The 17,023-nt window shown below is 36.4% G+C and overlaps 2 protein-coding genes across 2 annotated transcripts; both read right to left on the bottom strand.

The window, feature by feature from the left end:
* On the bottom strand, window positions 6,529-11,248 carry LOC109726691 (probable glycosyltransferase 2). Its single transcript, XM_020256454.1, has 2 exons — window positions 9,583-11,248; window positions 6,529-6,892 (listed from the first exon to the last, which is right to left on the bottom strand). The coding sequence occupies exon 1, from the start codon at window positions 10,969-10,971 to the stop codon at window positions 9,601-9,603; it is 1,371 nt and encodes a 456-aa protein (XP_020112043.1). The 5' UTR covers window positions 10,972-11,248; the 3' UTR covers window positions 6,529-6,892; window positions 9,583-9,600.
* LOC109726474 (60S acidic ribosomal protein P2A-like) lies at window positions 12,229-14,701 on the bottom strand. The gene is made up of 3 exons (XM_020256070.1): window positions 14,563-14,701; window positions 13,418-13,506; window positions 12,229-12,710 (listed from the first exon to the last, which is right to left on the bottom strand). Exons 2-3 carry the CDS (start codon window positions 13,503-13,505, stop codon window positions 12,448-12,450), a joined length of 351 nt encoding a protein of 116 aa, XP_020111659.1. The 5' UTR covers window position 13,506; window positions 14,563-14,701; the 3' UTR covers window positions 12,229-12,447.

Here is a 17,023-nt window from a genome sequence, read left to right as displayed (position 1 = left end):
TATCACCATCTTAATTATTTTGTTGGGCCCCACGTCAATGTGGGCCCCCACGTGGGGTCCCCCCCCTGTCTCCAGCTGTATAAGGTTGGTGGGTTAAAAGGGGCCGAGGTTCCAACTATTTACGCATGTGCCACTCACTCACTGGGCCTCTTCTGTTTCTTAGGCCCAACTTTATTTTTTTTTTTCTTTTCCCCTGCACACAAATCTTCTTTTTCTTTTTTTTTTTTGCTTTTATATTTATTTATTTTTTTATCATTAGTTTTTCTCGAGTGAGATTCTCTGGGCACCATACTTAAATAACACTTCGTACGTATACAAGCGTTTTAGGCAACTGCGGCTTGTCTGACATAATAATTTGAACAACTAAAAAAAAAATTAGCAGAACTATTAATGGCTGCACTCCATAACTACCAATATTAAAAAATAAGTAAGTTTTCTCGTCTTGAACTTAAGTTTAAGTTCAGAAATTAGGACTTCAGACTCGCAGAATCAAACTCCTAAATCCAAAAATTTAAAAATTAAAAAACTCACCTTATATTTTTTGTATATATATATATATATATATATATATATATATAGAATTGAGTCCTATACTTCTAAAATACCAAATCATTGGTGCTTGTAAGTTTTCGGCCCTTAGATTAAGAAATGTGCGGTAGGATGATGTGGGCACCTAGGGTTGAGTGGGTGGTTGGTTGAATAATATAATCTAACGGGTGAAAATGATCAAAGTATAGATCTAATGGTAAAGAATTTACAAGCACCAAGTGCTTGATACTTTTACAAGCATCATAACCGACTCTATTATATAATATATATATATATATATATATATATATAGAATTATGCTACTATACTATTAATAGTACCAGGCCTTACCAGGCCTTTGGTACTATTGATTTTCGGCCGTTGGATAAAAAGATATGCGGTTAGGATGATAGTGGTCCCCGGTTAAATTAATAGTGGTCCCCTAGGGTTGGTGGAGTGGTTGGTTTAATAGTATAATTTAACAGATGAAATGGTTGAAGGCTAGATCTAAAGTTAGAAAACTCAATAGTACCAAAGACTTGGTACTATCGATAGTATAGTAGCCGGACTATTATATATATATATATATATATATATATATATATTATATAGAGAGAGAGAGAGAGAGAGGAGAGGAGGAGAGAGAGAGAGTTGAGCTAGAATACTTGTAAAAGTATTATATGAGTGGTGCTTTTGAGTTTTTAGTCATTGGATGGAGAAATGTGAGGTTGAGATAATAGTGGTACGTGGTGGTAGGTGGAATAGTGTTTGATCCAAGGACTATTAATAATCAAGGAGTAGATCCAATGGCTAAAACCTAATAGCATCATAGAGGTATACTCTGTAAAATATTCTAGCTCAATTATATAATATTATATATATATATATATATGGTTGGAAAAAAAAAGAAAAAAGAAAAAACAGCACACCACAATTGAGTTTTGGAGGGCACCAAAATCCAGAGCCAATTAGGAGATAGAAGAGACCACGAGTAAAAGTTGCCACCATAAATGAACTTGGAGGCAACACTTATTGATTGGATCATTAAACAACTTGGCGATCCTTTCCATGTAGATGGAATCAAAATCTGTGAAAACCACACACACACACACACACACACACAATACTCTCTCTCTCTCTCTCTCATCAAACATGCAGCAATGTAGTACACTTACCTGCATTGAAGAAAGAGTGACAGCACCCCACACTGTCACCGCATTGGGGAGCTCAATCTCCTTGGATCTTTCTTTCCCTCCAAAAGCTTTCAAATCCTTTTTTTAAAAAAAAAACAAACAAAATTTATTTTCAAATCAAAAGAGCTTATCAGGTCTTTTTTTTTTAGAAAAAAGATAAATTACAAGTCTACTTACTTTCTAAAGTATTGCTACAGTTATAGTAGAGGGTTCCAGCAGCTGCTTCAGTTGTCTAAAAAGAAAAAAATTTAGCTTGTTGGCATGTTATGTTATCCTCACAAATTAATTACTTAATTGATTAATATTTCAATCAGCAATGGAGACCACAAATAATAATATTTACTGTCTATTGGAATGAGATCTAAAATATGGTTATTTGAATGGGCACAAAAGAAACTTATAAATTACAGTGGAATAAAATTTAAGATGAAAAAAAAAATTGTGGATCATTTTCTCCACGTTTTGGAGACGTAAGGCTCTCTCTTTCCTTCTATTCACGAAAGCTGAAAAACAAATTTTCTTCATTTATTTTTTTACTCTCTTTTGCTTCTTCCTCTCTCTCTCCAACTAAAATATTATGAAGAATCTTTCAGTGAAGATGAGTGTGGTGAAGATAGCGACGGAAAAAAGTACTCTTTCCCTTCTTCTTATCATCCCTCATTCTCTATCTCTCTCTCTCTCTCGCAAAGACGAGTCTGGTGGAGATAGTGACGGAAAAAAATATTTTTTCCCTTCTTCCTACGACCCCTTTCTCTCTCTCTCTCTTTGGGGCAACGCGCCCATGTATTTCTATGACCGCGAGCCCTGTGTACTAAGGTACCGTTTGGTTCGGGTATAAGCAAGAACTAGCTATTACAGAGATAGATACAAGTATGGAGATAAGAAAAATAGTGTTTGGATGAAAATTGGGTTGTTTCCGGAAATAAGAACAATTTTAGATAGTTTTATATAGAAAATAAAGGTGTTGGTAGAGATAACCGAGAACTACTATTCTCGAGTAAAAAATTAGCGTTTGGATATAAAAAGGGGGATAAGGGTCTATTCCTATTCATATCTCCTAACCAAACGCTGCCCAAAGAATGTCTAATCTCACAATTCAATTTAGAAAAAAAAACCTACTTATACATCCTAAAAAAGATGCATATTTTATATTGCATCCATTCAATAGGCGTGATGTCATTCATTAGTAATTTGATGTAACTAGTAAAATATTATATTCATTAAATTGGTGAAATTTGCAAAATACATCATTTAGAAATAAATTTAGCTAAAAATGTGGATTAACTAAAATTCGAACTTAGGTCTCGGATACCAATCATCAAGTCATTTGCCATTTGCTGTAGGGACGATCGGTCAAAATACATCTTTTTAAAGTATAAAAGGATACATGGGACATTGCTCTTTAGCTAAGCCATAGGGCTTCGTCGTAAATTGGGAGAAAGGAGGGGCCTAGCTTGTACGAGGCAATTGTGACTTGTGGCCCCTGAAGCTAAACAACCTTCCAATAATTATTAACACAAGAAATTCGTACGTGCCACATCATTATTAAGAGGTGGGGGAAAATACCATGTGCTTTTCTCCCTCTGATAAGGATCGCTTCGCTAATCTCACTATTCCTGTCTCTCTTTTTTTTTTTTTTAATTTTATTTTTCTCTATTCTTTATTCTTTTGGGGGGATAATGATGTATATGTATCCTCCGAAACTTTAGAAATATCTAATTTATTTGTACTTTCTTTTTATTTCTAATATATCTCTCATATATTTTTTTATTATTTAAAAATACTCTCGTAATTATTATCCGTTTAAGTTATTTCGAGTTAACGTAAGTTAAGGGCGTATTTAGTTTGCTTCTTTTTCACCATGGAATCGGAATGGGAATGAGTGAATCCGTTTGTCGGTGTTTGGTACGTGAGAGTTCTATTCCGATTCTGATTTCCAAGTGGAATGGGAATCGCTCAATCAACCTTTTCAATCCGGCTTAGAAGACCGGATTGGAAGTTGAATCCGAACGGAATGGATATTTATTTAGATTAAATTTATTTTTTCAACTTTTTTAATTAAAATATGAGTTAAAATTTAAAAATTAAATATATAGTTTTAAATTTTAATTTTAATTTAAATTAAAAATTAAAATTTAATCAAGTATTTCGAATCTAACTTATGAATTTGAATTTAAATTAAATTTTAATTTATATAAAGTTTATTCAAATTTTATTTCAAACTTAAATTAAATTTATGAATTCAAATTAAAATTTAAATTATAATTTTAAATTTGAATTTGAATAAATCAAAATTTAGTTTCATATTTTGAATTATCCATTCAACTTCAAAGTTTATTTTTTTTTTAAAAAATAGATTTAAAATTTTGACATTATTTCAAAATTTTGATGTAAATTTTTAATATTTAATATTTAATTTGAATTTAAATTAATATATTATAAAGATAATGTTAGTATATTAATTTAATTACGCTTTTATATCCATCTGAACCAAATACCGACAATGGGAATGATTTATTCCGATTCCGATTCAGGTAATGAACCAAACAGAATTAGGTAATGAGTCATTCCGATTCCGATTCCAGCTTATTTTGATTTCGATTCCGATTCCGACTCCGACTCCGACTTCGACTTCGACTTCGAGCCAAACACGCCCTAAATATCTACCAGACTTTAAAAAAATCAATATACTTTTTTTGCTCTTAACTTAAGGGCAAATAAAAAAAGTTGGTGATGATAGAAAGGCATATTCGAAAAAGCCAAAAATCAGAATACTTCTTTTGCCTCTGACTTAAGGACAAATTAGAAAAATTGATGACAGTAGAAGAGTATATTTGAAATAGCAAATAGTAATTTCACAGAGATAACGGCTATTGCTAATAATTTATTAACAGGGTTTAACTCTAGTAGGGATATATTGAAAATAACTTGAAATATAAAAAAGATATTTTTAATATTAGTCTTCTCAGAGAGACAAATCAGAAAATCAGAAATTTTTCAGAAATATATAAACAATTGTCTTTTTTTAATGATTTTTACTACTATAATAGTTTTAGTTTTTTTAAAAAAGTTGGATTAGGAGAATAAAGTAATGATGATGGGAATTAATATCTAAGTAATGCTATATCAGCTTCCAAAATCAGATAAAAATTACAAAATTTATAATCACCTCTTTGATATGGCATCAAAAACCTTTGATTCTGATGCTGATGATTGGTGAGGATAATGATGTTTCTATCCAAAAATAAAAAACCTGACCTTTGATGTCAATCAAATCAATCTCCTCAATCTAAAGAAGTCAATCAAATCAATCTCCTCAATCTAAAGTAAAACATTGTACTTTCCTTTTATGATTATCCCCTATAACTACTCATATACCTATTTGCAGTCCCAAAGTCCAATATTTGCAGTAACACTTCATGAGTGGATATTATGATTCATCTCATTCCTCTGATGGAAATCCACAAGCTAAAAAGGCACTTTCCTCCAACCTAGTTTTTTTTTTTTTTTTTCAAAGCTCTAATAACTTCCTCACCTAAAACAATAGAAAACTACATAGAAGCACCAAATCATCCCACTAAAATATTTGTTTGTGGCATCAATGTAGGACAATTGTAATTTAAACGGTTGTTGGAGAGTGAACCTCATCTACATTGAAGAATAGACGTGATAGAGAAAAAAACAATCCATGTCGACACATAGTTTACATCGTGTTTGTCATGACAAGCACACATATGAAAACAAAAATGATGAATATAAAATAAACAAATCATAAATAAAAATAAAAAAACACACAGATTTATGTGAAAAAAATTTTGCAGGAAAAAATTACGGACGGAGAAGGAAGGAACTTCACCATAAAAAAAGGAATACAATGTTCAAAGTACAACCAACCACAATCTATCGCCTCTAGGGCAAAAACAAGAAAGAAATCTCTTAATTAATTTTGATTCCGATCCTATCTATCGGTTCGAGCCCTTCGCTACCCACCACAGATATTTATTTTTTCTTCATAAATTTATTTTCAAATGTCGCACCGCAAAACTATCGGCGAGTTGAAGTCTCGAACTGAAATTGATTACCAATTTCGAGTCACATCTAACAGTATTCAAGGATTGGGTTTGATCAGAAAATACTTAAAAAGTATTTCAAAATATCACATGAACTTTATGTTAGCATTGTGGTCATTAGTTCGGAACAAGAGGCTATAGAGATCTGATATTTCGAAACATTACCATCCTTGTTCTTCTAGTCCCATTTAATAAGAACATTGAAATCAAATTAAATGCGCATAAGATAAAGTAACAAAATGGTAAATGGACGAACCAAAGAGGCTCTTAGGCACATTCATTACCAGCGAAAATCAGTCTATAAGAAAAACTAAAGCAACTATGCAAGAGAAACAGATGTCACTCTTGGGATACGATTTGCACCAATTTCACTTAAAAGATTATGATTATTACTCACATAACCCCTTTGGAGCAATTGGTCTATCACATTAGTTTACAGAAGATAATGATAACATTAGATTAGAAAACAAAAACCAAGACTAGGACAGCCTCCAAAACTTCGCATTATCATTTTGTTTGATCACACCTAGTTGTATTCAAGATATGAAAAAGTGCGCCAAAAATGAAGATCAGGGAAGAATAATTTTACTCGACGAAAGACTTAGTTTACTCCACTTGAAATTGAAATTTCATCAACATCATAATAATTTTTTTGAGTAAAAATTGAAACGTGAACAAATAACTACCAATGATTTGTGTATACAAAGAATTTGTAGAAATTACTAAACAAACAATTATTTATGAAGGAACAAGAAAATTGAAGACATCTGCATAATACAAGCAATCATACACAGGAATCCACATGTTTGCTATATTCTTAAGGCAAAATTAAAAAAGGATAATACAATGAAATAACACGAGATTTTGTCCCCATTCACTTCTCTATACACAGTCATCACGTTTTCATTTGCTCAAACAAAGTTATTGAAGTATAGAAAGAAGCTTTATGGGTGACCATGCTGCATATGTTGGGAACAGAGAAATCACCAGAAAAATTCAAGCATAGGTGTTGCAAGAAACAAGGATTACCTCCGTCAATTCTATTTTGGTCAGGGTAATAAACTCGGTGAAACACAGAATTGGATGATGGAAGTTTGGCACCTGAGGTGACAAGAAAATTTCAAAAGTGGTTAGACAACAAACACATAAAAACATACATGTGTTAAGTGTGAGCACATACATTTGATTGCCAGCGTATACAGATAGTTAGACACACAATGAGGGAGGGAGACAGTGTAGAATACTTTCAAAAGCATTTGGACAATAACATTTCCTGCTGAAAGACTAATACTAGGATCTTTTAGAGAGATCCATACTGGTAACTATGATCTTGACTTTGAATATATTTTTTACACTTTGATATCTTGAAGAATCAAGATTGTATATGATGGTTGATAATGGGCATAAGAAAGTTCAACCGGTGATTAAGAATCAATTCACAGAGAGAGAGAGAGAGAGAGAGAGAGAGAGAGAGAGAGAAACTAATACCCCAGAGAGCTGGAAATAGTAAGGCTCAACCACCTCTTAAAAGTCAAACTACTTAGCTATAAGAACTCAATCCAGCATCCAAAGAGGGCCAAAAAAATTGAGAGATTTTCCAGGAAGCTAGCCTTAAATTGGCACTTAGAGAAAGGCTTCTGGAGTCTAAAGACTTCAAGCACAGTTTCAAATGCACGAGATTATCTACAATCACATAATATAGCTAATGGCTTATTTTAATTATTAAATTGGAACTCGAACTGTATCTACAAAGGAAAACCAAACTTGAAGGTAAATCTGAAACTAAATAAATCTTTTACTATCCAAAAATGTAACTGAGAACTAATAGATTGATAAGGTGCATAGAGTAATAAATCTCACACATGTATATATTGTACACCATATCAAAAAAGAGTATGAGAACACCCAGAAATGAAGTTTCTACTAATCTAGTCAACTAACCTGATATTTCCAAAGTATAATTGTATAAATGTGAAGCCTAATTTCGGTTATTTTCTCTTGATGGGAATCATGGGACCATGATTTTTTCATTTAAAGAATCGTTAACCATTGATAAATAAGAAGACCATCCCAAGATCATCCAGACAATATCTAGCTGCGCAGGAAAGCTTAAAATAGAGAGGAGAGGTCTGCGTGGAAGAGTTTTGGACTGCATTTAATCTACCTCAGACACTAGAATACACCACAAATCCTCCTCTCGTGTTCTTGCCTGGTCAGATTGGTAGAGATAGAGGGGAAGAGACATTGTAAGATCACTAAGTGAATGTCCCACACTGCTCATCAAATAAGACATCACTGATCTTACAATTAAATTGAGACAAAGTTGCAGTTACAATGGGGCAAAGTAGAGGGGGGGAAAGAAGAAAGAAATGCAGAAGGAATTCCAGAAGAACAAAGGGAACCCCAAAAGGGCGCATCTTCAGAACTAGTCAGAAAAATGCCATTTTTTTTTTTTTTTTCTTTCGTTGAACTTTTCAGTGTACGCATAAGCCAGAAAGTAGATTTGGCGAGGCTATTGCTCTTCAGTGATGACGTCAAAAGGGCTATCATTGTTTTTCCCAGAGAAGTTTCTCTTTTTTACCTGGGAAAGAAGGATCTCTAGCAGAATGTAAAGTCGAGGAAGAAGGGGAAAATGAATAAAGACTGATGCAGTAAATCATAAGTGCTGTGTCATTCATCCTAAGTGCCAAAAATGATGATCATCTAAAAACATCACGAGTCGTATCTGAAACAAGGTTCTAATGGTTTTTAATTTGCAACTAAAACTCTAACTATATGGAGCTACCCCTCCATTATGATTAAGCATTTCTTAATTTGCTTATATTGTCGTACACAGAGAAGATTTGGCAACATATGAAATATATTGCCGGGCTTTGGATACTATTAAAACATGTTTACATGATTTGAAAATTAAGAAGCCTTAGTAATGTCATTATAAAATGGACGGATGGTCCTGCTTCAACAGTGCATCTATTGATAGTTTGACTTGCGATTCTTTCATCATGAATTTCTAAGCATAAGACAAACCAAGCCAGAGCTGAGCAGATAAAGGAGCGTAGAAACAACTAGTCTCCAGATTTAATGTCTAAACAACATGAGAGGGACTTAGATGTAGAAATACTAATGTGACAACTAGCCAGGCATGTAGTACAAACAAGTCTACTCTTCTTCCCGAGTATAGCATGCTAGATATGCAGAGCTCAGCAACATTGTACTTTTCCATTGCAAGATAGAAAAGTAGAAGTGTGCGGTTAATTAATCTCAAATATCCCAGCAATAGGCTAGTCATCAAAAGGCCTTTGATGAGAATAATTCAAATAGATAAGATTTCTCAGCTTAGTTTACAGACCCTACTAAAATTGCAATGGAGCACCAGAAGAGTCAACAATAAAATGCTGATAGTGTATAAATGCAAAGGAGTAATTTCTCTATTAATCACGAATTTTCACCAACAAAACGTAGCTCTGTCACAAGTCAGTACTATCTATCTTTAAATGGACAAGAATTTAACATGTTTGAAATTCTCCTTTCATTAATTCATGCTGAGTGATCAAAAGAATCAACATACATATAGTACACCATTTAGTGACAACACGAGAAGATATCCTTCGCGTTCTACTTCGATTCCCTTCTGAAAGAGAAAACCTTACATCTAAGAGAAAATCTTGCAAAGCGTAAATGCCATCCTTAAGAAGCAGAGGTATAGATCTAATGCATTGAACCGTAAAGCCTCAATTAATTTACCTAAATTCCTTCCCATCTTACAACAGATACCCATAAACCTTTCTTACCTCCGGCAAAAGCAGAAATCAACGAGTGGATATTTTTGATTCGAGATTCAAGTTCTCCTTCACCACCAAAGGCTTTGTGGTCTGGTTCCTGATCCGCTTGATCTTAGGGCTCAATAGTCCCTTGTGAGCGAATCCGTAGAGCCGAAGCACCTGATTGTCGGCGAAATTAAACGCCCTCTCCATGCTATTGAGGCACCTCTCCACCGGATAATCGCCGTAGCTACCGCAGGGCTTGCACCCGACGAAGTGGGTCACGAAGGGCCACCGCTCATCCCCGAGCCCCGGGTGGTGCTTCTCCATCATCTCTTCATACTTATCCACGAGGCCGGCCCAGAAGCCATGGAGATAGTACGAATTCTCGACGAAGACCTTGTCGACCCACTTCTCCTTCTGCATGAGCAGCAGGTAAATGAGGGCCGATTGGTCGTCGGCCTCAAACGCCGGCCGGCCTTTCAAATTGGCAGTGAGGATCCTCCCGGCCTCGTCGCGGACGGGCCCCTTGGGTCCCATCGGCGCCCAGGCGTCGAGGAGATCCAGCGACCACTGGCAATTGCGGAGGAGGAAGCTCCCGGTGTTGAGCGCGATCCAGGAATGCTGATCGAAGAGGAGATCGGTGTAGCCGTGGATGACGAGGTTGTGGGCGCCGTAGCGCGAGAGCGGGATCTCGAAGGCCATGTCGGTGAAGAGCGCGTCGCTGTCCATCCACCAGATCCACTCCACCTCCGGGTGCGACAGCATGAGCCGGCGAATCAGCGGGAGCTTGGCCCAGTACCCGGCGAGCTCCCGGTCCAAATGCGCCATGTTGTACACGATCTCGATGCCGTGGAGGCGGCAGTAGTCGATCTTGTTCTTAGTCGCCTTGAGGAGGTAGTGATCGCCCAGGGGGTTGTCGCAGGGGTTGGGCGGGGATCCGGTGACGAGGAGGATCCGAGGGTTCCCGGCGGGGGTTCGGGAGGGGAAGCCAGGGTTCCGGCGGAGCCAGAGCCGGCGCTGGGCGTCCCAGTCCGAGATCTTCGGGCCGAGGGTGTAGTTGCTGGCAATGGCGCCGGAAGTGGAGTTCGCGAGGGAGGCGGAGGTGGAGGTGGAGGTGGAGTTGGTGAGGGGAGGGGGGAAGCGCCCCTCGTCGTCGTCGTCTTCGTCGGAGCGGATCTCGCGGAGGATGCGGTCGATGTCCTCGACGACGCGGGCGTCGTGGGCGGCGGCGGCGGCGTCGTCGTCGGATTGCGGGGGGTTGCCGAGGTTGACGCCGATGGTGCCGCGGAGGACGAGGACGGTGACGAAGCCGCAGAGCACCGTGATCTTCAGGTTGTTGAACGTCTTCTTTATGCGGCGGATGCGCGACGACGACGCCGACGAGGATCCGCCGCGCGAGGAGCGGGACCCCGCCATTAACGACGACGACTACTGAGGAGTTGCTCCTGCTTGTGGAGTATGGGGAGTTGGTTCGAAAGAGGGAAAAAGGAAAAAGGAAAAAGGGGAAAGGGAAAAGGAAATGTCACCAGAGGCTCATACGAGAGAGAAAGAGAGAGAGAGACAAGAGCGCGTTGAATGAGGAGGGGGTGTTTGTTTCCCCGGGGATTAATTGTCTTATATTAATATTAATATTAATGTTGCTGCTCTAGTCTAGTCTAGTCTCGGGAGGTGATTTGGAAAAATGGAAACCGAGAAGTGTGTGCGTGCGTTTTTTTCTTCTTTTTTTAATGTTTTTTTTTTATGCTTTGGTTAGGGGTTTAATCTTCGGACAGCGGAGTTAGTTGCAGCGTCGTTTGCTCTGGGGGCGTTGTCGGGGGAGTTGACCAAGTGACTGATATGGGCCAACAAATGTTCAAAAGAAATTAACAAATTTAAAATTGGCCCAACAGGCCTTAAAAGGGTCTACTTGTTTGTTGGGTGCCCAATATATACTTAGTCAGAATTGCAATTTTCTTTTTTTTTTTTAGAAAAAACTTCAAACATCAGCTCTAATTTCAAGCATTAAAAATATTATTTGTTAAAAAATGTACGTTTATAATTTTTATTGCTAAATTACATGACCAAAGATAAAACAGACAACAAGAAACAAAAAATTCAATGCAATCCAATCCAAATTGAGAATTTACACTTTCAATCAAATTCACTGTAAGAGCAACTCTATTCAACTAAATTCAACTAAATCTTAACTTGGTGCAAACCATGAAAGCCAACTTTTCGTTAATACTTTAACTAAGGATACGAATCCGAAATTTCCAAATATTTCACCATTATCTTTACATCAACCGAGTACATCTAACTTTGAACCAGGAAAACCAGCATAATTACTGAAACAAAATTGTTTCAATTTCACTCATATGCCCAACCGCAATAAGATCCAACTATAAAAGTCAAAAACTATCAAGCAAAGAACCAAAGAACAAAATCTAGTTCCAATTCTGAACAATCTGAGCACTGCACTTAAAATTCTCAGTAACACTGCTTCCTCTGCTAACAAAACTCCAGGTAGTAACATTGCACTTAGAAATACCAATAACTTGGCCACATTTCACTTTGATCCTTCATCTTTTAAGTTCCACATCAAGTAACAAAATGTAATTGGATTAGAAGGGTACAAACCTTCATTCCTAGTCTACAACGTTAACACAAGAACAACTGCAGAACAAGAACAAGCAATAGATAGTAAAACATATTCATAATTGCATAACTAAAAATTGTCATCCAACACAGCACGCAGAAAATAAGAACCACCTACATGCCACTCACTACAGTGCGAAACACAGTTCCATAATTGTCTCAACGTTTCAGTAGAATTGAACCAGGAAATAAAGCAAAATCTCTATAGTAGTAGAATGTTTCTAACATCTTGCAGATAAAACCAAATTGGCGAAAGACTTAATCGAACAAACTGAAACCCATATCGTCATCCGACTCTTCCTTCTCCTCCACTTTCTCTTCCTTCTTGGGCTCAGCTGCCGCCGGAGCTGCAGCAGCACCACCGCCGCCACCTGCAGCGGCAGCCACTGCTACGGCAGCACCACCACCAGAAGGCACAGAGGCGAACTTCTCCCTCCCAGCAGCAATAAGCTCAGTTATGTCCTTACCTTTCACTTCGGAAAGAAGGAACTCAATCCTATCATCATCGATTTCAGCTCCAACTGGTTTTCCCAACAAAAAAAAAGAAGAAAATAAAACATTTAGTTTTTAAAAAGGAATATTACCAGAAAAAACTTTCTACCATGTATTATCGAATTAGGCAGTAAAGAACTGCAATAAAGGCATCAGTAAGGCTGTCAGAACAAGACTAGATCTTATGATTATTGAATTAGGCAGTAAAGAACTGCAATAAAGGTATCAGTAAAGCTGTCAGAACAAGACTAGATCTTATGACTAGAGCACTTCATAATGCCTCATACTTGTTGTTCCAATATATAGATGCATGAATGAATGAAATGATCTTTAACAAAGACAACAATTTTATCCTATCTCTAAGAGTCAAAGGGCAAAGGTCAAAGGTCTAAGGTCAAAGATCATACCGTTTTGCTGCAACCGTACATTCTCAGTTTCAGTTCTATGGAAATCCACAGCAACAAAATAAATAAATGAATAGATTGCAGATCTTAAGAGAATGAATAGTACCACGAAAAATACTAGCATACTCAACAAAACACACAGAAATAAACCTTTGTTACTAGGTTGATTGCAAAATTTTTCACAAAGTTTAGTGAAGAAATATAAACTACCTTTCACCCACCATCGTTAATAAATGAACAAAACAAAACACATGTTACATGTATATGTTCTGTTGAATTCTTTGTACTGTTACATGTGATACAATTCAAAGGGAGTAACATATTTAAAATACCTGATTCCAGAATGCACTTTAGATCCTCAGCAGAAGGGCTGGTGTTACCACTCAAAACAGCAAGCAGATAGGCGGCGATGACCTTCATCCTAATGGGAACCAAAAAAAAAAAAAACTTCGGCTTAAATACGTCTTGCATACAAATAATGGGATCACGGGCTAGTCATACAATAGAACAGCAAAAGTTGCCATTGAAGATTTATTTATTCAAAATATCAAAAAAAAAGTGCAAAAAGATTAGGGAAGGAAGAAAAAACTGAAAACCAAAGTGTTGAAACAGTTAAAGAAAACTAATGCCACTCAACAAACAGCAACAAATTATCCCTTTTTGTCATATTGGAAAGTACAATTGCTTGTGGCACCTTGGAAAGCTGATTGCACGGCTTATAAATGTCCTTATTATTTCAATCTTACTAAAAAATGGTGTAAATCTATGTTGGTCCAGCATATCAGTTGCACCCAGACTCCTCGTGATGATTCAAAACTGGCACGAATACTTGAAAGTGTTTTCTCCCATGATAATTTTAGAATGATTAATTCAATCTAATGCTCTGCATAATATCATATATAGAACTAGAATAAGTAGTAAATCTACAACTAAATACAGTCAGAGACACAAATCCTTTGAATCTAAAATCCGTAAATATTTAATCCCCTCTCCTTTGATAGCTCCTGTAATCTAACTAATTCACACTTACATAATAATTTAACTCGATTAAGAAATTCCATATGCACTTTTTCTGTAAGATTAACCATCACACATACAGCATACCCTCTTACGAAGTATCTAACGCAAAAGATTTTTACACAAATAATAGGCTATAAAATGTATGGATAGTCTCAATTGCACCCTCAAAATTTCGACTTTGTCCCAAAACTCCTAACCTGAACAGTTTAATCCCTCAAATTTCGAAAGAACATCAGCAAAAAAAAAGCCAAAGAGCAGCTTTCCCGCGTAGTATGCGAAAAAACAACAAAATGATCTAATAAAACAAGGTAACCAAGATTGGAGTTGATAAACCCTAGAAACTTAAGGATTAAACCAATAAAAAAAAAAGAAAAAAAAAACTGATTAGATGTACCCAAACAGAGAAGTAGAGAACGGAAAACAAGAAGAGTAAAGCGAGTAATGGTCGAAGCCGAACCTGCCAAGAGAATCGAGAAGAGAGAAGCGCCGGAGAACGAGAGCGAGGAATCAATGGAGAGGGAGACGACGAGCAACGGCGCAGTTAGGGTTTCGGAATAGGCCACAGGCGATGACATTTATAGGGTTCGGGGCGAGGGGTGGAGGGTTAGGGTTTTCGTTTGTGGGCCGGATCGGCCGATTCTGAATACGGCCCGTTTAGAGAGTATAGTTGGTCCGGCCTATTAACGATCCGGCCCATTAAGAGGAGCGAACATTTAAAGCTAATTTATGATAGATTTACAATTGCTACACCAAATTCACCATTTTGAATTTGGTGGCTAATGTGAACCAAATTGAAAGTTCATATTTCTATTTAAAATATTTTAATTCTTTTTGGCAACACTGCATAAAGGGCATTTAATATAGTTCCTATTATTTTTGAGAGGGAACACATCTTTTTTTGTTTCACTATTTTTTGCTCATATAATTTTCCCTTTTGTTAATCATTAACCAAAACATAATCTATAACGGAATTAAAAAGCTCCAGAGAGTGAAAATAGCATGTGAACTCCACTTTTCTCTCGCGTACAAAACACATGATCCTANTATAGTTCCTATTATTTTTGAGAGGGAACACATCTTTTTTTGTTTCACTATTTTTTGCTCATATAATTTTCCCTTTTGTTAATCATTAACCAAAAAAAAAAAAAAAACGTGACTCGAGCCCACGCCATGCACGAACCCAAACACGGTCCAAGAAGACCATCTTTTATGTATTTATTTATTAATTAATTGATTTACTTCACGAGGATGTTTCAACTCATTAGATGATTAATTATTTGTTAACTCAAAATATATACCGGGAATTATTAATATCCTTAATTTATGTAGCGAACTGTGCAGGAAGTTCGCCATGTCCGTCGCGGTGGCCCCCATCACGGACGAGGAGTCGCGGGTGCACCGTTACAGCATAACGGCGGATCACTGCTTCGCGCACCTCGACCTGGCGTTCAAGTTCCACGACTTAGGGCGCGTTTGTTTTGGTGTAAGTGGAGTGATGGAACTCAAGTTCCATCACTTCCGTTATTTGTTTTGGTGTAAGTGAAAAATATAATGTAACTCAAGTTACGTTAGAGCTCCACTTCACCTACTCTCGACTTCCGGCTCTAAAGTACCGAACTCGACTTCCACCACACTCAATCTTCTCTAAACAATTTATTAAACAGTAAAACCTAAACTCTACTTTCTTTATAATGAGTTAGAATTACCTTATTTATAATAAATTAAGATTATCTTTAAATAATAATAAAAAATTTAATTATATAATAGGTTAAATTTTATAGTGATAAATTTATTACTATATTTAGGAGATAATGGGATCCATTTACTTACATCAAAACAAACAACGGAACTCAAAAAACTAATTTTACCAGCACCAAGTTACATCAAAACAAACAGCAGAAGTGATTGAATTTAACCTTCAGACGGTACAAGTTACGTTAAAACAAACAACAGAAAAATAATCACACTTCAGGAAAACTCAAACATTACTACACTTGACTTACGTTGAATCTACAAATTCGTCAATCCAAACGCCCCCTTAACGGAGAGGGTCGACGGCGTCTTGGGCCGCATGTATAGAAAGAATTATTTTTCTGAGTAAAATGTTTGTTTTGCATAATTATGCGCATCAAGAGCCCAATAATCAGTGGCGTTGTATGTTAAACATAGTTGCCTAAACAAGTAGCTTACCATTGCTTCTACTCAAACCAACAACTAGCTAGATATTCAGAGTACTTGACGTTAAAATTGGGTTCCATTATTTGAGCCATTACATTTGTGAAAATCATATCATGAGCCCCTTTTTCTTATATATATATATATATATAGAGAGAGAGAGAGAGAGAGAGAGAGAGAGAGAGTAGAACTGCTGTGCTCTCAGGAGTACGGAGGCTTCCGTGCTCCTGAGCCATTTTCGATAATGGAATTTTCGAATCGACGATCGGCTCCGTTAGACTTGATCTAACGTATTTGAAGTTTCTAGAAAATAATTTTTACGATTTTTCGATATCATTTATCTAGCAATCGAAAGGATTCAAAATCAATAATTTTTAACGGCTAAAAATAAAAATCCTATAAAAAGTGATGATATAGCACTAAAATTTTCGATCAGAAATATTAATCTTGTTGTAGATAGTATAAAGAATTTTGTATCAAAATTTTCTCTGATTTGAATACTTCTACACCGTTAAACTTGAAAATGGTAGATATCAACTATTAAAAATTATTGATTTTGAATCCTTTCAATCACTAGGTAAATGATATCAAAAAATCGCAAAAAATATTTTCTATAAACTTCAAATACTCTAGATCATGTCTAACGGAGTCGATCGTCGATTCGAAAATTTTATCATCGAAAACGGCTCAGAAGCATGGAGGCCTCCGTGCTTCTGAGAGCACAGCAGCCATGCCCTATATAT

This window comes from Ananas comosus, linkage group 21 (genome assembly GCF_001540865.1).
Source record: "Ananas comosus cultivar F153 linkage group 21, ASM154086v1, whole genome shotgun sequence".
Classification (NCBI taxonomy): domain Eukaryota; kingdom Viridiplantae; phylum Streptophyta; class Magnoliopsida; order Poales; family Bromeliaceae; genus Ananas; species Ananas comosus.
Note: the sequence above shows the minus strand (reverse complement) of the source record. Positions and strands in the feature narration are given on the sequence as shown.